The sequence below is a fragment of the Lepisosteus platostomus genome, chromosome 21 (genome assembly GCF_059453375.1).
Source record: "Lepisosteus platostomus isolate fLepPlt1 chromosome 21, fLepPlt1.hap1, whole genome shotgun sequence".
NCBI classification, from domain to species: domain Eukaryota; kingdom Metazoa; phylum Chordata; class Actinopteri; order Semionotiformes; family Lepisosteidae; genus Lepisosteus; species Lepisosteus platostomus.
This window is the reverse complement of record NC_142631.1, coordinates 13,446,276-13,468,045: the sequence shown is the minus strand read 5'-3', so window position 1 is coordinate 13,468,045 and position 21,770 is coordinate 13,446,276. Positions and strand designations below refer to the sequence as shown.

The window sequence follows — 21,770 nt, the reverse complement described above, 5'->3', positions numbered from 1 at the left end:
TCTGATGTAAAAGTTCTGATGATATAATCAAAACATTTGGCAGAAACCACATTGTGCAAAATAGCTCAGAAAAGCTCAGGTTAAGTTGTGTGGGAATGCTTCAGTGTTGAGTCAAGTCTTATCAGGACTAAAAGGGAAACTCTGATCTTTTTGAAATGGAGCATATTAAAAGGCATCTGAAATGAAACTTGCATCGGAGGTTCTTACGCAGTGCTAGCCTGACGGAAAAACACGATGTTCTGTTCTAAATATGGAAGCAATAAAAATAAATGGCTTCATCCAGAAAACCCTCATATTTCATAAGTTTTCTTCATTATTCCTGCTTGTAACAAAAATTAAATCCAATATCCATTTGCTTGGGAATGAGGCTCCCAGATAGCTGAAATAAATCCAAAATGTAATGTTTGACCAAGAATGACACGAGATATTTAGTACTAAACATCATTCCAATGTTTCTTCTGCAGTAGGCTATGTTTTGGGAGGGGTAGAGAGGTGTAGGGGCAGGTGCTTTTAAGGGATTTTTTAAAACCTTCACTTTTGTCTAAAAGAATTTTAAAAAATGTACCTGGGGTAGAACTAGCTCTTCTGCTTGAGAAAAAGACTAATGTATCTACTGTATGTTGACACCTCAGTTTCATTTTTTAGATAATGCGGGCAATGCAAATGGGAAACATAATGTTAGGATATATAATATAATTATATATAGAAAGTGTAGAATTTAAAGTTCAATTATGTTAAAAATTGCACAATATTGATCACTATGTTACCAAAATCATCTTGCTGCTCTGGAATAAGTATACAGTATAGAAGAGAGACCGGTTACATTCTCAGGCTCGAAGAGAGCAATAAGGAATGCCCTCTTCTGATATGCCCAAAACTTTTTTTTTTCAGTTTCGGATAGACAAAGGACACAAGTGGATTCATCTGAACGCTTCAAAATCCTCAAAAACACTGACAAAGTCAACACTTTGGGCTTCTTCAACAGTAAAAATATGAACCAAAGGGAAAACATTAGAAACTATGGGGATGTACTTTTGCACAAACATTGTTGTAGTAGTACAGAATAAACTACCCAGTAATTCTGTCAAATCTAATACCTTGGCTTCTTTAAAGAAGAGGCTGGATGAGATCTTTGGATTACTTAGCTAATATTGACCAAACTAGAGAGGCCCCCTATGGCCCCCTCTAATTTGTAATCTTACTGTATGTTGGTATGTCCTTGTTTTCTATGCATATTGTATCTTTCTAGCAAGGTCTAGCTGTAAACCCATCTTGAAAAGCGTACAGATAGAAAGACCTTTGTAATAACTCTCTTCCTTTATATACTATATGTTATTCTTGGTGTATCTATACATTTTGGAGATTCATAATTTTGTATAATTTTTACCAGAAAGATTTTTTTTTCAGGTAATACCTGAAATGTAAATCCAAGTAGGAAATCCCATTAGGTCCTTATAAATGACTCTTGACGTCTACAGTCTGTAGTAAACCTCATTTTGCAACTCTGGAATGTGCTCAGAATCAGTGGTCGCCAAAATTGTGTTCCTTAGAAAAAACATTGATGATGCCCTCTACATTTCTGCTTTCAATTTCAAATGACGCATATAGAAATACTGCTCGCCCACCTCCAAAGTTTCTGTTAGCCCTGAAAGAGTTTTGAGTACCTTATAAATGGGATTACATTTCATTTAGCATACAGTTTGTACTTTTCTTTGAGAATACTCTTTCATTTTCCATTTTAAAAAGTGGCATTTAATGTGAATCAAACAGAATGAGGTACAGTAATATTCATAATTCAACTGAAACAGCTTTATTTCCTAATAGTAACTCTTGGTATGAAAAAAAAGTTTCCTATTTTCACAGCTGTTGACCTCTGAGGGCACAGTCCAGCTGAATTTTACCAAAACAGTAGGACTGTATGCAAGGATCCATTAACTCCAGGGCAAACAGATTATTGAAAAAAAAGATAATGACCAAGGAGTAGGATATTTGTCTGGGTTACAGCCCAGCAAATCCAACAAAGCCAAGTAGGTCAATTTCAGAAAGTCTGTCTAATTTCATAACTTAATTTGTCTGAAACATTAAAACGTTTCAGCTGGAGCATAAACTTCAGGATGTTTTTGAATCCTCTCTACCAATCGAGAAGCAGGGATTCACTACTATACTCTATATGCTACTCACACATGCTGACCAGCACAACTTTCTGTGAAAGAGAGAAAAAGCAAAGTAAAAAACGCAGAACACAGATTGTAATCAGTTAGCTATAATCCCGACGTGTATGGTAAACACAAGCCAGATACCCTACAAGGAAAATGAGTAAACTGATAAGTGAGATATTTGGTAAGGTCAAGTTAAAAGGGAACGGGATTTTATTATTTTCGATAATTTCAATAAATATTGAGCATGTTTTTGTTTTTACATAAACCTCCAATTAAAGCCCTGTTTCTCCCCAATAAAGCTTGTGCCAGCATTGAATTGGGCGCCGTCTGCTTATGACTGATAAATGCCCTTTCCACAGCTATCCTGGCTTATTCATGCTCAGAAGCCCATGCTTCTTCTAAAGGGCATCTGGCAAGACTGAAGGAGAGACGCAGCTCTCACAGACTCCTCTGCAATCTCCCGGGCCCCCTACAGGTCACAGATTGTGCAAGTGTCACAACCCCGAAGAAATAAGGCACTATATCTCGGGGGGGAAAAGCAGCACAAATGCTACTTTCAATGGCACTGACCAGCAAACCATCATTATTTGTGCTGTTTGCAGTGGTGCCAAGTTAACAGAGCTGTTACAGTCAGCTAATCGAGTATCCTGGACTAGAACTAAAGATGTCTGGACTGTAGGTCTCAGGATGCAATCTAAGCAGTCATTTTTATAATAAAGATTAATAATACATTTAGTTTTATATGGTACTTTTTTAGTACATTTTACTGGCTGCGTTACTCAGAAGCTACACATGCTGTCATTTTAAATGCACTGTTTTTGCTCAGATGAACTCATCTGGATGATATGGTATTCAGTAATTCTCATGAATTCATGAGCAGGATCTACACCAATGGACAACAAATCCCATACACAGCCTTTGTCACCTAACCCAAAGCATTTTTTCAACTTCATTAGACATAAATCTTGTATTATAACCTGAAAGTACACACTGCTACATGGGAATGATCAGTTTGATGACTGAATACAATACAATCACGTGCTCAAAACGCACCAGTTCCACAAAAACAAGGCAAATACACTAAATAATTCCTTTTAACACGCATACAAATCAATGCAAAAATTTGTATACTACCAATAGGTCCCACATTACAATTGTACAGCTTGCCGTTATGTCTAAAAAGCTAAAAATCCGCGATTTGCTATGTTAAGTACTCCTATCAATTCGTTCCAACAGACGCTAATATCTCAATCTCTTATTACGGCTGCAAGACTGTATGCTACCAAAATATGTGCTTCTACCGCCATCTAGTGACAACACGTTATATTGGCTTTAAAATACCTAAAAACGTACTGTACTTTGAATTCAAAATACACGGGGCAACCTCAAAATGTCAATGATATCCCACCATTGCTTAATTTCCTTCAACGGACGAATTACCTTTCTCTTAAACCCATGCATTACCTTCGGAATACCTGTACGAGTCTGTCCTCAAACTCTTCCCACAAACAAACCGCTGTTAGGTGTCATGGCTAAATTCCACTCTGGACCTTCTGTCTGAGGTTTTCCTTAATTTAATTAATTACAGCTGAGGGGAGGCCATTCTGTGTTCCTACAGTTCAACCCGTTGGGTAAGAAAGTGCTTCCTATCCTCGGAAATGCACTTACATGCTACAGTACAGTACGTATTTTACTTCTCGGGTTTTCACCGTTCGTTCTGAAAAGTCCACCGGGTTGAGTTTGTTAACGCCTTTGGGGATTTTGAACACCTATAAGATCCATTTGTATTTGCAGAATGCAGCACAAATGAGCCAGGTGGTTGCTGCACTTCAGTGGTGAATAAAATCGGTCTCATCCTACATATGAAGTATTTCAGGATTCTTTGGGATGAAAAGCGTTATTCTGTACTAATGCAAATAAAATGAATACGGTAAGTCGTCACCTCATCAAGAAAAAAAGACTTGCAAAACTCTGAAACTCTCTCTTTTGTTTTCCTTTTCCAGCTGAGCTGCAAGTTACTTAAACACCAGCCTGAACCAGCTGCACCTGTTTACGAGCTGGAAGAGGTCGAGAACGGTCTGACACTGGAAAATGACCCTTGTGAATTTAAGGTAAGTAATCGAGAACTCAGCTAGAACAAAACAAAAAAAAAAACAGACAACCGAAGGAAGAGATGTGCTCTGGACATACTTATATATGAAACATCTAAAAGCAATGTCAAGTAAATTCTCGGTGTGAGGGAAAAACAGAAAGTCTGGGACCCGAGGAATTCCTCACAAGGAACTTCAAATCCCAGGAAGTCGCACTGTGACTGCTGTTGACAATTGCTCTCTCCTGCTTCATTGATGCTTGACGCCGCCAATCGTCTTGAGAAACGGGTCGCACTGCGTACGGAGAGGCCAATGAAATACCTCTGAAGGAGGGAATGAAGTTTCAGGAGACGTCACAGCCCGAGCCGCAGTCTTGCCTTGCACAACCGGGAGCGGGGTTTTCGGCCTGGGGATCTGACATTGGCACGAAAAGTGCAGGTAAGAGCACAACCAGCTCCCCAGCTGTGTAGCATCTCCATTTCGTTAATGCAACCCGCTTTGCGGAAGCAGACGGGGTATGTGTGTTTTCTGTGCTGTAAAGATGATACTGCCGTCAGAGGCCTCCTAAGCAAGGTGTCGCTTACTGCTTCTTGGCACAGAAGGCACACGATTCCAGTTACTGTACGATTAAGTCGAAACATCGTTTCATGCAAATAACTCGCTAGTTTATCGGTAAATTAACACAGGCCTGGATTCGCCGCTGTTTGCACTAGAATTGCTGTTTTGTCGCTAGTGGACGTCATGGTTTTATTTGCACCATCAACACCTTTGGTTTCGTATTTATCTTACTTTGTTTTGTTTTGTTTTGTTTTTTGCGTGCGACTACCCCTTTCTACAGATCCGTGCACTATCCCTAAATCCTCTTCTTAAATGACAATATTAGACGTTAATATACTTTAAAACGGAATGCTCCAGAATTGCTTAAAATATCCGCAGCTTTTGAGCGATTCATCCCGCCTATTGCGTCTTTCTTTAAAGACATTTAACTGATATAGCCATTGATATGCTTTTTCGTTGGTGCAGTCGCTGTACCCTCATTATCACAAAATCATTCTGGTTGGCATTTTTCAGCAGCGTAATTTAAAGGGGCACTGCAGGCAGTCAGGGTGGTGCAGACAGTCACTAGACTAAGCACCTACCCTCTTGCTAATATAGCTGCAGTCCAGCCTAGAAGAGTCTGAAGTATTCAGGTTTACGGCCTTTCGATTAAAGTGCTGTCCACTGCAGTAGTCGCACCGCGCAAATACAGACTGGTCTGGACCAAGGTACGAAACATAAGAAAGGATATGAAGGAGGAGGCAATTCGGTACATGTAGCCCGTTTAGTTGTTGGTAGTTGCTATCATTCCTGCAGTCTCCACTTTGCATGAGCACTAGGTACTTTGGAATTTTAAAAAAGCTGAGAAAGTATGGGGCTTGAGAGCGATTTTTACAATGTAAGTCAGTTCTTTGAGCCTGAATTTACCCATCTCATTTTGAATAGTGGTTGATTTAAGTATTTAAAATCTGCGAAGGCAGAGCAGAATCAACCTTGCAGATTTCTTTAGAATCTACAGAGGCTATGAGCAGGGAGCTATTGTACGTGCGGGTGCGTTTAAGACAGAATGGGGAATCATTCTTTTTACAAAGGGATGTGGGAATGTGGAACAAGCTGCTCAAGCAAACAATCTGTTTTTTTCTTTTGCAAGAAAAGGCTGTAGGAAATCTTTGGATAATTTAGCTACAGAAAAACGAAACAAGCGAAATGGGCCTCCTCTTGTGTAAACCATGCTTAATGCTACTCTTAGGAACATTACAAAACGCATCAGTTCATTATACAGAAGTGCATCGTAGTCTCCTTCCAAGTTTAAAAGATACAAATGCATTACCAAAACAGGACGATTTATTCCACAGTGCAGTGCATTTATTATTGAGTTCCATCAGATCACAGATGGGGAAATAATGCTTTATCTCATTTGCTCCTCTCCTCGCCAGGTGGAATTGGCTACAGGATCATGGCCTCGGCAGCCACTTTGGACCCAGACGTGGTGAGAGAGGTCTTGGAATGCCCCATCTGCCTGGAGACCTTCAACCGGGAGCAGCTGCGCCCCAAACTCCTGCAGTGCGGGCACACGGTTTGCAGGCTCTGCCTGGAGAAGCTGCTGGCGAGCACCATCAACGGGGTGCGCTGCCCCTTCTGCAGCAAAGTCTCCCGCATGAGCAGCATCTCCCAGCTGGCGGACAACTTGACCGTGCTGAAAATCATCGACTGCGCCAGCTCCGGCTCGGCGACCAGCCTGATGTGCAAAGGCTGCAAGAACCGGCTGCCCAGGCAGTACTGCAAGGACTGCGGCCTGGTGCTCTGCGATGCCTGTAAAGCAGAAGGGCACCAGCACCAAGGGCACATAGTCCTGACTGTCCGCTCAGCTGCAGAGCAGCGGAGGAAAGAGGTGGGCGCCAAGCTCGCCATCTTGCGGGAGACGATGGGAAATATCCAGAAGAAAAAGGCCATGATCGACGGCATCTCGAAGTCCCTGCGGCTGAAATACAAGGCCGTGCAGCAGGAGTACGCCAAAGCGGAGCTCAGGCTCCAGGAGGAGCTGACGAAGTCCCGCAAGGCCTTCGCCTCCTCGCTGAGCGAAATCGAAAAGCTCAACACCCAGATCCTGGAGGAGCACACCTACCTGCTGAACATCGCCGAGGTCCAGGTGGTGTCCCGCTGCGACTATCTCACGATGAAGATCAAGCAGGCCGACATCGCTCTGCTGGAGGAGGCCGGCGACGACGAGGAGCTGGACTTGAAAAGCAACCTGCCCGCGCTTTTGAAGCTGCAGGATCCGGAGCTGGCGAAGGTCGAACGTTCGGAGCCTCTGGACGTGGGGCAGGTGGTGAGCAAGCAGTGTACCGTCGACACAGACGAAGGCTCCCATGACATAGCTGCGCTGTCGCTGGATGTGTACCGTGACGTCGACATGGCGACGGAGGAGGCTGCCTGTGCGTCGCCTAGCATCAAACCCAAGCCAGTGGAAGCGGCGGCTGCTGGATCCCACCTGTGTCAGTTCATTAAGAAAATGGGCTGCAAGGGGAACCTGCCAGGAATGTTCAACCTCCCGGTGAGCATATGTGCCACCATGCAGGGAGAGGTGCTGGTGGCTGACCGGGGGAATTACAGGATTCAGATCTTCAACCGCAAGGGCTTCCAAAAGGAAATACGCCGGAACCCCAGTAGCATTGACAATTTCGTCCTCAGCTTTCTAGGTGCGGAGCTTCCCAATCTTATCCCGCTGTCGATAGCCATCACACCTCAGGGCTTAATTGGAGTGACGGACAACTATGATAATTCAGTGAAGGTGTATACAATCGACGGGCACTGCATTGCCTGCCACAAGAACCAGCTGATCAAGCCCTGGGGGATCGCCGCCATGCCCTCAGGACAGTTTGTAGTGTCGGATGTAGAGGGGGGAAAACTGTGGTGTCTCGCGGTAGACCGGAATGTTGGGGTGGTGAACTATAACCGGCTGTGTTCGGCTGTGCGCCCGAAGTTTGTCACGTGCGACACCAGCGGGACGGTGTATTTCACTCAGGGGCTGGGGCTCAACATCGAGAACCGGCACAACGAGCACCACCTGGAAGGAGGCTTCTCCATTGGGTCGGTGGGCACTGACGGGCAGCTGGGCAAACAGCTCAGCCACTTCTTTTCCGAGACGGAGGATTTCCGTTGCATAACCGGAATGTGCGTTGATTCCAATGGGGACCTCCTGGTGGCAGACAGCGGCCGGAAGGAAGTCCTGCAGTTCCCCAAGGATGGGGGTTTCAACATTCTTATACGGGAAGGGCTTACGTGCCCAGTGGGCGTTGCCGTGACTCCAAAAGGGCAGCTGTTGGTGCTGGACTGCTGGGACCACTGTGTGAAGGTGTACAACTACTTGCAGAGAAGGCGTTCATCAACCTGTTAGAATCGCAGTCACTTCGGTCCGCTTCCTCATGGGAATTCATAGCGATAGGAGACGCGTTTGCAATTCAGGCACCTCTGCTGCTTTTCGGTAGCACAGCAAGCAATACAAATGGGTGTTTTTTTGAGAAAACAGGTTTGTTATATTTAAAAACCTAATTTTTACATCCATCGGTCCCATTTTAATGGCTCATTTCCAATGAGATTACTGTTAAGATAGATTCATTCTTTGTCAAATCAGCCATAACGATTTTGCTTATACCGTGTGTAAAAGAAGATTTAAATTTGAAGATTTGCTGAAATACCTCCTTTTATTGGAGTAGGCAGGGAGCGATACTTTAAAAACCTTTAGGGTTGTCATTGAGGATCAAAAAGGGATATGTAGAAAGTGAGAATCATTATGAATATATATGTAATGGTATCCAGGCAGATCTGCTCTAAAAGTCATAACAAATAACTACAACTGCTTCTGGTGTAGCTAGGGGCCTTACAATTGAAATAAATACCCAATTGACAATCTCTAAGTGATTTTGTACATGCTTGCCTAAAGTAGAGGAAATAACACTATAAAATTATCATAATGCACAATATTAGGAGTTAGACTTGAGTTTAAACCAAACGAAACATAAATAAATACTGTATATAACAACAAAATCATAAATGGTGAATAATTTGTTTATGCAAGTGGTTTGTCACAGGGATACAGTGGTCCTCATATTTTCATTCTGGAAGATATTCTGAAAGATTTGAAGCAAGTGTTCTTATCATAGGATCACAAACTCTTCCTAATCCAATAATCCATGCACTAGGGCCAACAGTTATCATGTATAGCAGCAATTATAAAGCCTGGTTTCCAGGCAGCATTGTGGAGCATGATGGCAAAAATCGAGATGTTTTACCTACTGACAACTCTATCCTTCAGTTCATTCCTATGGTCAATGCAGACAGATATTGTATAAAAGATATTAGGCTATATGTTTTTACCATCGATCAAGGAATGGAAGGCGGGATTGGTTTGATGAAACACTGGCCGAGATGCAATGATACACAAACCCTTTAGCAAAATCACCTTCTGGCAAAGCTCAAGCTGAGTTGACACAGAATGACCATTTTGTTTGGGAGGTGTTCTGTGACATCTAAATTAAAATATCAGCTAACGGTTAGATTTGATTTGCTGCACATTGACATGCACACATTACTGTAGATCCTCAATGTAGCACCCCCTATTTAAAAAAAAAATGTATGATTCAAATTGTCTTTATAACAATATTACATTTGGAATAAAGCCATTCCACAACTACTTGAGTGAAATACAGGGAACTTTATTATCAGCTCTTCAGTAAAATAATTGAGCTGCCATTTCATTTTTTGATGAATGGCTTCTCTCGTGCTGTATGTGCTCTAAATAAACAAAAATCCTTTAATTTCCTAGTGAAAAAAATAATTATTTATTATCAAGAGCCAAGGATTATAAAATATAGTATTAATACATTTGTCTCTGAGTGATTCTTTTTTAAAATATATTTTATGACTGTTAAAATGGAGTGATTCATTTTTTTTATACAGTATGAAACCATAAATATAACACACTTTATAACTGTATATCGTCTGTATAGTGAGCTTTATGATGACCACATACCATACCAACACCTTAGTCATTTGTACAATAGGATTTACTTTGAACATGGTGATTGATGTTAAGTGTCATTGTGTTTACGTATAGTCTCCGAATAGAGGAAGATACTGCATAAAGACTAACAATGAGAATTCACTTAGTGATTTTTACTTGGTTTGCTTGGTAAATTGTAAAATCTGTTTCATTTAAATATACTGTAGGTTTTCAGGCTCCTGTATAAAATACAAGGTAAAAGTTCACTCACCTTTACTGGTAATTTATTCTACAGTATGTGTGTTATTGAACTTGGGTATGCCTTTGGAGTCTTCTAATATAAAACATATTTTCTAAGTTGTTTTGTTAGCCAAAGTGTCTGAAAACCCTGTGTTATATTTATTCTGATCACAAAAGTTATCAATCACTGTCAATTACCTGTTGTTTTACGTGTAAATGTTATCTTGCCATAAGGCATTGCTATTATGTTACTGCAGTCAATGTTCTGTGTAACATGATTCCATTCACTTGTTTGTATTAATAAATACCTACTGAGTGCAATAAATCTTAAACTGCAGAAACCGGAGTACGAAAACATTTCTGAAAACAATGTGCTGTTCAAGGTGCCATAAAAATAGGTCTCATAGTGAAACTAGCCCTGTACCCTTTTTCAAGTTGGGTTCTCTTTAAAAATATTTCCAGATGCATACCTACAGTGTGGTTGAATAAATAAAGTAATTCTACACAGTTCCTCGGTGGTTACCTTCCGAATACATTTCTGCAGTGTGTTTTGAGTAATCCTAGGCCTTGATTTGTTAATTAACAAAGTAATACTTTTAATACGTTAGTATAATGGTTGGTGCTATGAATAGGTAGACAGCAGTACTTTAATTCAATGAATGTTTCACACCTCATACCAGAGACACTGTAGCTTCGTCATACACAGAAAATGTCATGGAATATAAAATCATTTTTGATTTGTGTTTGAAATAAATTTTCAATGCTTTCTATTGTAAATTAAATATACTTTACAACTGTTTTGTAAGTGCTGCAGAGTTAAGAACAAATGTCCTCAAATGACCCTTTACTGAAGGTCTTTTTGCATTGAATTTCATTGGATATTCCAGGTGGTGAGCTCAACTGCAGATCTGTTATATGCCTCACAATTGGAATAATTGCCTAACTTTACTAATAACTTTCAGAGCCTTATTATAATGCTTTGTAGAATGCCCATGTACTGTAGACGCATATTAGTCACAATATGAATTTATTAGATTTTGGTGTCATGTTCTGAAGAAATGAAGAAATTTAGGAGCACATGCACATAACAGATTTACATATAAGCTACCAATTAATCTTAAAGTAAAAGAGTAACTGTGTTGCTACAGTGTAAATGTGTCTGCACCTGGTTCTGTTAAAGCAAGGCCAAAAGCAAGTATTGTTGCTCTAATCTGTTGGAGTATTTGGTGACAATATCCACATTTTCAATAACTAATTTTGTAATAATTTTCAACATTATAATAATGATGTCCTTATACTTAACATAGTAACTTAAATATAGAGATACCATTAACTTTTCAACCTAAGTGTTATATACTATTCAAAGTAAAAGATTTTAACTTTTACCAAATTATATATTCAAATATGGCCTTTCATGGTAGATATTTTCTGAGTAAAAGCATGTAAAGAAAGATGGAAATTCAAAGGAGTCTTTACTATAAAATAATTCCATTACAGTATGTTAAAGCCAATCAGATACAGCTTCAAACGTTCAGCAAGAGATATCTGAAACACAAAGGATAATGCAGAATGTCTCTGAAAAAGTCATTCAAAAGTACTGGACTGGCTACACGGGACCTGAATCCTACTGACCTGTTATGGGTGGAGTTTTGAAAGGTCACAGCTACTGAAAATACCAAGCAATCTGAAACCATACAATTGCTTGTATGGAAAAATGTAGACCATAATTCAGGAGGATAATGATAACTGAGAGTTACCTAAGACCCTGACTTCCAGAAAATAAGCCATAATAAAGGATCAAGAAAGTGATTCACAGAATACAGTACATACTGTACTAGCAAATCTTCCAAATCACAACCATAAATACCAACATAAAATATGTGATATTACAGGAACCAAAGTTGGTGAGACCGTGAAAATGCCTTTGTTTTTGTTTTTCCCAGGCATTGTTAATGTAATGTATTTACTCTGTTTTTTATACAGTTTTTTTTTCTTCAAATTCCATACAAGAATCTGATTTCATTTTTTTTTACCCCGTCACCAAAGCTTTGTTGTTTTTGCAAGACATTAAAACTGTCTTATCCCTGTGAAATCTCTTGAAGGAGCTTGAGATTCACAGTAAATCCCAAACTGCATAGGAAATGAGCTATGGCAAATAAAAAATTAAAAAGTGCTATGTTGCATTACCTCCTTGTAGCCCAATCGCGTTGGAGGCTCAAGGGATGGGAACTGACCAAGAAAGTCAGATCTCAGCTTTAAGTGGTGATGGTCAGCAAGTAGTAGGTTTTCTTCCCAATGGACTTTACAGACTAATGCCACAGTATAGCAAAAGGGGATACCATGCTGAAAGAGCAGTGTCAGGACAGTTCAAGTTGCATGGTCATTAAAGACGTCATGGCATTCTTCAAAAGAGTAGGGGTTTAACTCTCCTGTCCTGGCCTAATTCCATGCTGGGTTGGCATTATCTGGCCTATCTAAAGTTATCCTTTAATGCACTGCTGAGGCCTCTTCTCATTTCTCTGTCTATTGTGTAGTGCGGCAGCAGTGCTCTTTTTAAACTACTAGGCAAAACAATGAAATCACCGCAGTCATGGGCAGATGGCTGGTCTATAAAGCATGTAATCCTGGAGATTTAGTAAATATGAAAGAACTGTGCCCAATAATAGATCAAAAACCAGTAGTAAAAATATGTATATACTGTATGTACTGTACTACAGTGTATATATATTCATACCAAGGGGTGGTTAGAGTAAGTAATAATGCAGGAGGTTAAACAGTGCTATTTATGTTTGTAATAATCTGAAAATTATTGTAGTAAATGTGACTGATGTTGATCTATACACACATCATTTTCTGCATTAATCATAAAAAAAACAAGGCAGAAGATATCAAGAAGAGCATGCCAACAATGATGACTGAATGGTAAATTTGTGAATGTGACAGCCAAATTACAAGCTTTCAGACTGAACGGCAACAAACTATAAAACTCAGTTATGATTAGTTCAGAAAGCGTGAGGAACTTTCCCCCCAGTCTCTCCCCCCCCCCCCCACCAGCCCCAGGGTTTGGCAGATGCTGCTTACCTGGATCATTGTCTCAAAATGTATCAATCTTGGCTGTGAGAAAATCAATCTCTGCTAGCTTTCTGTCAAAGCGAGTGAGATAGTTGTGTTCCATGCACTACTGATAATAACTGTTAAAAAAAAAGCTGATCTCACCCTGAACAAAGTATTAACAGTCATGCACATCCATAATAATTTTATGCCACAATTACAAGCTGTAGACAAGTGATTGCTTTATGTACGTTTCTTAGAGTTGAATCCATATTTTAAATAGGACAGTTTATAATGTACTACCCTAGTATACTGTTCATACAGCATTATTTACTGCACCAGATGAATCACCCACAGTGAGAGCAGACAATGTACTCTCAACCACACAGCAATCATGCTCTTATTGTTCTTTCGCAGTATTTCTGAAGGGTGCAATCTTGACAAGAAAAAAAATGTCTTTGTTTAATGTGTATCTGAATCATCATAAAACTATTTCAAACTAGAATAGTTACCATGATAAAGTTAGCACCCAATCTCACTCTTACAGAGCTACAGGAGTGTGCCACCCAATTCTCAATGACTTAATTAAACTATTTGATTTAACTGGCCTAAACTGCCATTACTTTAATTCAGTTCATGATAGGTACAGTATTAAGAACGTCACGTGTGCTCTATACCCTGTGGGGCTGAGGTTCTGCAATATGAGTAGACAGGAGAAGCTGGCACAGGGATCATCAAGAAGCAGCTGCACATAATAGTGGGATCAATCAGCTGCTATCAGTCCAGAAAGGAAAGATTAACTGTCCACCTTCCTTTAGTTAGTAATCCTTCTCTGTTTCATGTTCTTAAGGGTGTTACAAGTTGGGTTGTAGAACTGCCAAAGTCCTTTGGATCAGGTCCGGAAAAAAATATCGATTTACTCTATACTCATCCCTGCCCACAAAACTCAACACTAGAGTGCAGAATCACAGTGCAAATGTTTTTATCCTCTGCTCTCATTTTTGTTGTTACAGTATTACAGCACTGCAAATGCAGATTGTGTCTCCTGCTTAGATGCATGAAATTGTTTACTTCTTCAGTGCTGTAACTGCTACTCAGTCTAGCACAGAAATAAAGAATCTTTGTGTTCTTTCTGATTACAATCTGCCTTTTGAAGCAATTACTTGTGATACCACTAGAGTGTATTATTTTACCAGCATAAAATCAACCTCATTTTTTCTTATCTCTCTCAGATGGATGTAGAATAGCTAAGAAAAGCTGGTGTTCATAAATAAAATAATTCAAGCAGCCTGCATGTTAACTACATGCAAGTCTGACAACATTTTCTGGATGTAAATGAAGTCTTAGCATCTCTGCATTGTCATCCTAACATTTACTACTGAACAGACTACTTTTGCAATCCTCTTTTACAATCTACTACTCTGTTTAGTCTTACAGTATATCTCTGGCTTGTAATGATTTACAGATAGTAAATGGTGATTTTTCAGTGTTCATACATTGTGGGAAAAACCAGAAAGCACTTTTAAATTTAAACTGGATGTCTGTTACTTCAGATTGAATTGTATCATGCTTTTATCATGTGTTATTAGTATGGTGTTTTTTTATCAGTTATTAGTTGTTTTCCATCCATCCATTTTCAAACTGCTTTTTTCAGGGTCACAGGGAAACCGGAGTCTATTCAGGCTAGCAACAGGAGCAAGGCAGGGTACACCCTGGGTGAGACACCAGTCCATCGCAAGGTGGACAACAGAAACAAACACTGGGACACAGACTCACACCAGGGCCAGTTTTTCCCAAAGCCACTTAACCTACCAGCATGTCTTTTCACTGTGGGAGGAAACCGGAGCACCCGGAGGAAACACACACAAACATTTGTACGGGGAGAACATACAAACTCCACTGAAGTGAACTGAACACAGGCATCCAGCACTGTGAGGCAGCAATGCTAACAACTGGGCTATATTACTCGTTTCATCTCTTCTAATTCTTTTGGGGTGATTATTAAAAGTGCACTATAAAATAATGATGATGGTAATCCAAGGATAAGCCTAAGGAACCGTATCTTCTGGCTCATACCTGACAAAAAAAAATGATATGACACCAAGACTATTATGGATTTTAGTCCTGACTCGGCTTTCTAAAAGTGTGGTAGAATGTCACATATTGTAGACAAACCAAAAGCGTTTTACCAACAGGAAGCTCATACTACTGTGTTTGTCTCTTCAACACCCAGTGGCAGATTTAACATGTTTGGAGTACTGCAGGACTGACTATAATGATACAGTATAATGCTACAGTGTAGACTCTCGCTCACCCTTACCTTTTTGGTACTGTAGCCAGAGCTGCTGCTGCACCTTCTTGCTGGGGAAGTAGATGGCACAGGTGAGTTCAGAGCCGTAGAGAGCTTCTGCAATGTAGTGGCTGCCGTACTGCTGGAGAAAGGACAGCAGTTCCTCTCGTGTGCTCTCCGTGTTCAGCATCTTCAATATCTTAGAGAAGTCTGGTAGGGGACAAACAAACCAGCTTATAAGACAAGCACATGAAAACATTTCCTCCTTGGCAAGACAGCCCTTTCGCACAGTGCCCTCTCACGTCTGTATAACAGAAATGATTGATAAAGAAATAAAAGTGAGCACCTTAACATGGTAGGCCGCTGCAAGCAAACGAGAGGAGCCAAGCACCCGTTGTTGATGAGTTTGCTACCTGGTGTGAACAAAACTCCCTCAAGCTAAATGCGTCCAAGACCAAAGATATTGTATAATAATAGCAGCCATATCACCCTGCAACTCACAACTGGCAGCCCACTGAAGCTAAGCAGGTGTGAGCCTGGTCAGTACCTGGATGGGAGACCTCCTGGGAAAAACTAAGGTTGCTGCTGGAAGAGGTGTTAGTGGGGCCAGCAGGGGGTGCTCACCCTGTGGTCCATGTGGGTCCTAATGCCCCAGTATAGTGATGGGGACACTATACTGTAAACAGGTGCCGTCCTTCGGATGAGACGTAAAACCGAGGTCCTGACTCTCTGTGGTCATTAAAAATCCCAGGGCGCTTCTCGAAAAGAGTAGGGGTGTAACCCCGGTGTCCTGGCCAAATTTCCAATTGGCCCTTACCAATCATGGCCTCCTAATAATCCCCTTCTATGAATTGGCTACATTACTCTGCTCTCCTCCCCACTGATAGCTGATGTGTGGTGAGCGTTCTGGCGCACTATGGCTGCCGTCGCATCATCCAGGTGGATGCTGCACATTGGTGGTGGTGGAGGGGAGTCCCCATTACCTGTAAAGCGCTTTGAGTGGAGTGTCCAGAAAAGCGCTATATAAGTGTAAGCAATTATTATTATTATTATTATAATTGACTTCAGGAAAAAACCCCACCCCCACCCTAACCTAAATCAGGGGCAATTCAGTGGAGCTGGTAGAACAAGACATGTACTTGTGGACTGTTGTGGACTCCAAGCTTAATTTCGAAGCCAATAGTGACTTGATCCTCAAAAAGGGATAACAGTGTCTTTTTTTCTTCTGGAAGCTTAAGCATTTTAAGTTCGACGATTCCTTGTTGATTTTGTTCTATCGGCCCTTCCTCGAATCAGTTCTAACTTTTTCCCCGATCTGCTGGTTTGGCAGCCTGAATCTGAGAGGCAAGAACAAACTGCGCAGCCTGGTGAAAATATGTCAGCAGATTTTCCAGCCCTCTCCACCATCTATCTTCACACGTTTTGTGTAAAGTAAAATCCTTTTGTAACAATCCTTCACACCCCTTGTTAAATGATTTCCAGTTACTCCTATCAGAATGCACAAGTTACTCCACAACTCCAAAACCAACAGATTTAAGTTCTCATTCATACTAGTAGCCACATCCTTACTTAACACTCTATACAAATATGTTTGTATATTGTTGTTAATGTTATGTTCTTTTTTCTGTCCAGCTGTACACCAACACTGCTGCTGTAAAACTAATTGTCCCCTCGGGGATAATAAAGACTCTTTCTCTCACCTACTACTGTATATAAATATGAAAACCATTTATGAACTTTTCAGTCTGAAATTCCTAATCTGCCATTCAAAACATGTCAGTCACATAAAAAACATGAACATCTGAGGCATGCAATAATGTTGAATCTCCTCACAGTGGTGGAACACACACACATCAGGAAAGTTTACTATTGTGGCCTTAGGAGATAATTCTTGGCTTATATTTACCTAATTATGGACAGCAGAAAAACAGATATTTGAGAGATTTTGCTAACTTTCAGTAGCAACATTTATTTCGGTACAACACAACAATTTGCATTTCAGTATTTAAAGCTACAGATATTATTCATCTAAGGCCACACAAGTAATGTGCTTTCCTCATTTAGTTTTAAAGGGGAACTGTGTTGATTAGCATCTGTGCCTCTATTTGTATAGATTTGTATTTGTGTCAGGTCTGTTTTTTTAACAATTTAGTTTTTACTGTAAAACAACACACTGTAAAACGATGCATAAACATATTTATGATTATGAATTTTAACAATGTGCAATCTCCCCAAAAACAATTCCAACTCCATTTTTCAAACATGTTCAGACAGTAACAACACTAAAAGCACTTTCATAAAAGATTGTAGTGTTTTAAGGCTTTATAAAAACAATCAATACAAATAATTTAGTGATGAGCATTTCCCCCCCACAAAACATCAGAGATTTCACAGTAACATTGCTGAATTAGTCCTGATTAGTTAGAGTAAAATCTAAACGTGCAATAGAACCTCTGTTATTAGGTAAACTTAATTAAGATTCCATTTTATTTCTGCTTTACTCAACTTTTGTCTTGATGGAGGCTTCAAGTTAATCAAATTTGTCACCTCCTCCTTATTTTATGAATGCAATAAGTCATTAGTAACAGGTTTTGTAAAAATTGCTCCCCTGATATTACCATATATTACATTCTTCCCACAAATCAATATGTGGTGCTGAAGGAACAGCTCCAGGAAAAAAAATGCATGCTTAATGTTAGAAATAAAAATGTATCCAGGGGCAGGAAGATGTTCACCAGCTTCCTGCACTACTACAGGTTATAGGTTTTGACTTTATATTTCTAAAGCATGGTCATAAGCAGTATTATTAAAATGCCACAAAATAAAAAATCTGCTTCATCCAGCTACAGTGCCTTTAGAAAGTTGACACACCCTTTCCAAGTAATACATTTAGTGGCCTAACAGCCCAAAATCAAGACACATTCAATCAGAATTTATTTGACCTTTATTTTCACACTGCAACACACAACCTCCAAGTGAAAAACAAATACTCAGACATTCGGAGAGGTAATTACCAGGAAAATTAGTTGGAAATGTGTCTGTGTAAATAACAAACCCTTCTATTCCAAATGACTGGTGCTTTTTCCCTGCAGGATAATTCAATACCCATGCTAAAGTGTTACATATATCAAAGCAGCTGTATTTTTAAATTTTAGAACGCCTTAAAACTGGTTTACACTGTTTATGTCATAATAAATGTATTACCAAGTGCCATATTCAGAAGGACTCTGTTTGGCATCTACCAAAACTTTGGAAAGTTAGAATGCTTCATGATATTGCACCACTCTTCTAGTACCTACAGTAGTTTGAAGCTGATAAAGCCTGAAGCTCTGTAAGGGTTACTGTACCTGTGGACAGTGTGATTGCACTGAGCTTCACCTTGTACAGGTTACTGCGGACCCTCCATTGCTGTACCATGGGGTAACCCATCGCCTCATTGTACTTTGCATCTCCTGCAATTTCAACACAGAAAAACACAAGTTGTCCAACAGATCTGGATACCAGGAGATGTCAACTGTCTGGGTAAAAAGCAACATATTCCACTTTAAAATTACCCTTCGATTATTCAAATCTTGCCATGTCAGACTTGTAATTTATATCATTTCCTTGAGAATCCCCCTATTAAAATAATCATTTTTCGAAACGGTAAAATAACAAGCTGAAAGTCTCATATAACAAACAGAACGTGTATTTGGATAAATGCCAAACTCAAAGTCACTAGTGCCCCCTCCCTCAATCTCTGCATAACCAAAAGAGTCTGTGCTCAATTCTGTATGCAAAAAACATTTGACAAGCAGAAGATGACTCAGTCAGTGTTCCTTTCACTTTCAAGTGACTGAAACTCCTCTGTCGTTTTCTTGAAGTCTAAACACCTTCCATAACTCCCCCAGAAAACATACAAAAATAACTGAATGAATGTCTGTCTTCTCTGAAGCAATAATAATGAATTATGTGAGGATCCCTCATTTTAACCAAAGCTCACAAGTTATGTTAGACCTCCTGCCTGGCTTATTACTATACAGTAACACTTTTCAATAAGTGGCTACATTCATCCTATAAATTAGACATGAAATAATGCATAATTGCTTGCAGGATTACCTTGAAATGCAAATAAGTCACAATGTGTTCAAGTTAAGCATTATCTATATCAATTCCTTTAGTTGTCTTTAGTTATGAACGGGGACCTATTGAGAAGTTACCTAAAATGCAAGTGCTTCAGTGAATTCAACCAGCCAACAGAATGTAGTATAGCTTTTTAAAATCTAACATATTCTTATGAAATAAGAGAACTGTACTGGATAGATTTTCTTGTAAACGAAAGCTATATCAACTTAAATTGCTCACATGACCACAGAGTTAGATGTCTGGGACTGAAGACATCTTCAGTTTGAAGACATGTTCTTTGAATAAACGCATCACTCATCCCTTGAATAATTTCATTGTACAGGAAGTAAGGTGAATTGAAATTAATTATTAATTCAGGAATTGACAAAATACTGAACTACTGTAGATTACGGTATGTGCATCTTGACGTTAAAAATAAAGGAAACAGAAACAGATATAAAGACTACAGTAGGTAGCCTGAAATCCTAGTTTCGGGCTTCAATATTCTCCTTAGCCCACCTGTCAGCAGCTGAAGATTGGGCAGTGGCTCGGAGAGAATCCCCCGACACTGTTCTTCCACAGGCAGGGGGATCACCATCAGTCCATCCGCCAGCTGGGGAAAGTCCTTGATGAAGTTGTTATCTCTGGAACACACACAGGACACCAGACATGACTGTACAGTAAGTGCAGTTTCACAGCAGTTATCAGCCGAAAGAAATGAACTGTTGCTAAATATTGTCGTGAGGTATTTCCAAATACATTTATTACATCTTTATTACACTAGACGTGTAAATTGAGAACAAATTCTAAAGGTGACCTAGAGTAGCGTTTATACGGCAGTAGATTGTGCAAGGAATTTCCATTTTTCACGGAAAAAGTGAGAGAAGTACCTTGCCCCAAATGTACAACAGCAGCATTCCACCCAAAAGCATAGTAGTCTATAGTACAAAGTCCTACACATTATTCCATACTACTGCCCTGAAACTGAGTTTTTACGTATTTTCTGTACCTGTCTAATTTTTCTAAAATGTCTAGAAGGTTTTGCCTAAGGCCCATCTCATTGTGATGATGATTGTTTTAAGTTCTCTTCTGATGGTAAAAGAAACGCAACATTTTCTGGAATGAGAATACTATAGTTATAGCCTATGTATTTTCACAAAAAGTTGTCAATTTGTTTTAACCCCTCTGACCAGCAATACAATACTTGTGCAGTGAGGCATTGCAACTTGCCAATCACACAAAAGTTCGTTAGGTGCACTTTTACCCAACGAGGTCCAGGTGGAACAAGGCCTGATCAGGTCATCTTTAAAAAGGCCTTAATTCAGAGCTTAGGTCACTGCAAGAAAAAGGCCACACTAGTCAGTTTTCTGTGCATTCCATAATGCCTTGAATGTCACCAGAAGCAAGGGAGAGGGCCATTGAGAAAGTTTCGGCAGACCGGCAGGACAGATGACCATCCAAGATCTGGTCTCCCTTGTGTGACCACACCAGAGCAGGACTGACACATCAGACTGGTCCATCTGAGAGATCGTTTCAGATCTGCCACCCATACTGCTTCTGAAACTGCCAGCAGACACAATGCCCACATCAGTGACAGGACAATGAGGCTCCATGCTGCTGCCCTTTGAGCAAGGCAACAGGTCAGAGGCCCTCTGCTCACAGCTCCTAGATGTCACACTGACTGGCTTGGGCCAGACAGAGGCTGCGATGGACTCGTCAGCAGTGGCATCAGGTCCTCTTCACGGATTAGTGACTCTTCAGCCTGTTCCACGCAGACGGGAGGGCCAGAGTGTGGAGGAGGAGGTGTTGCGTTTCTTTTTTCCATCAGTATATATGAGATAATGAATAGAACATCATCTAGTTGCTACTTTTTATATGGTTGTAACTTTCTATGTGCTCACACTCTGTGATCTCTTCCATTCTCATTCCATTACACCAATTCTTGATAAAGGTCCACATTGATGTAAAAATGATGTAAAAAAGCTTTTTGCATCGCATTACAGATTGCTACTCCAGAATAGCTAAAGACAATACACCTTTTGTAGTAAATATAACTTATGATGATAACCTGTTATTTTAATTTCAGCTGTGTAGAACTGTTCCCTTGACAGCCCAGAACTAAAATATATACAATACAAAATATTCAAGTAAAAGCCCCTGGCTTTACAATCACAAAACTGCTTATTCCCAAGCCTACATAGGGAGGAGGAAGGTAAAATGGAATAAAGCTACTTAAATTACAGTCAGGCAAGTAGTCCCTAAAGGGCTACGGTTCTGCTGTGCAAGGCACAGGAGCT

At 40.1% G+C, this 21,770-nt stretch overlaps 2 protein-coding genes across 3 annotated transcripts in view; one reads left to right on the top strand and one right to left on the bottom strand.

Annotated features, from left to right (window-relative positions):
• astn2 (astrotactin 2) overlaps positions 1-21,770 on the bottom strand; it is a 649,131-nt gene that overhangs the window by 167,402 nt on the left and 459,959 nt on the right. For both annotated transcript variants that reach the window (XM_088614565.1, XM_088614566.1), the window contains 3 exons: positions 19,993-20,117; positions 18,717-18,821; positions 15,400-15,579 (listed from right to left, as the gene is read on the bottom strand). In XM_088614565.1, coding sequence (XP_088470691.1) covers positions 15,400-15,579; positions 18,717-18,821; positions 19,993-20,117 — 410 coding nt within the window. The remainder of the gene's footprint in view (positions 1-15,399; positions 15,580-18,716; positions 18,822-19,992; positions 20,118-21,770) is intronic.
• Positions 4,165-10,369, top strand: trim32 (tripartite motif containing 32). Its single transcript, XM_088614567.1, has 2 exons — positions 4,165-4,687; positions 6,223-10,369. The coding sequence occupies exons 1-2, from the start codon at positions 4,585-4,587 to the stop codon at positions 8,181-8,183; spliced, it is 2,064 nt and encodes a 687-aa protein (XP_088470693.1). The 5' UTR covers positions 4,165-4,584; the 3' UTR covers positions 8,184-10,369.

Bases quoted from the DNA above. Each gene is read 5' to 3' on its own strand.
- trim32 (XM_088614567.1), top strand. From the start codon at position 4,585: ATGAAGTTTCAGGAGACGTCACAGCCCGAGCCGCAGTCTTGCCTTGCA. The intron at 4,688-6,222 runs GTAAGAGCACAA...TCTCCTCGCCAG, and splicing joins CATTGGCACGAAAAGTGCAG to GTGGAATTGGCTACAGGATC.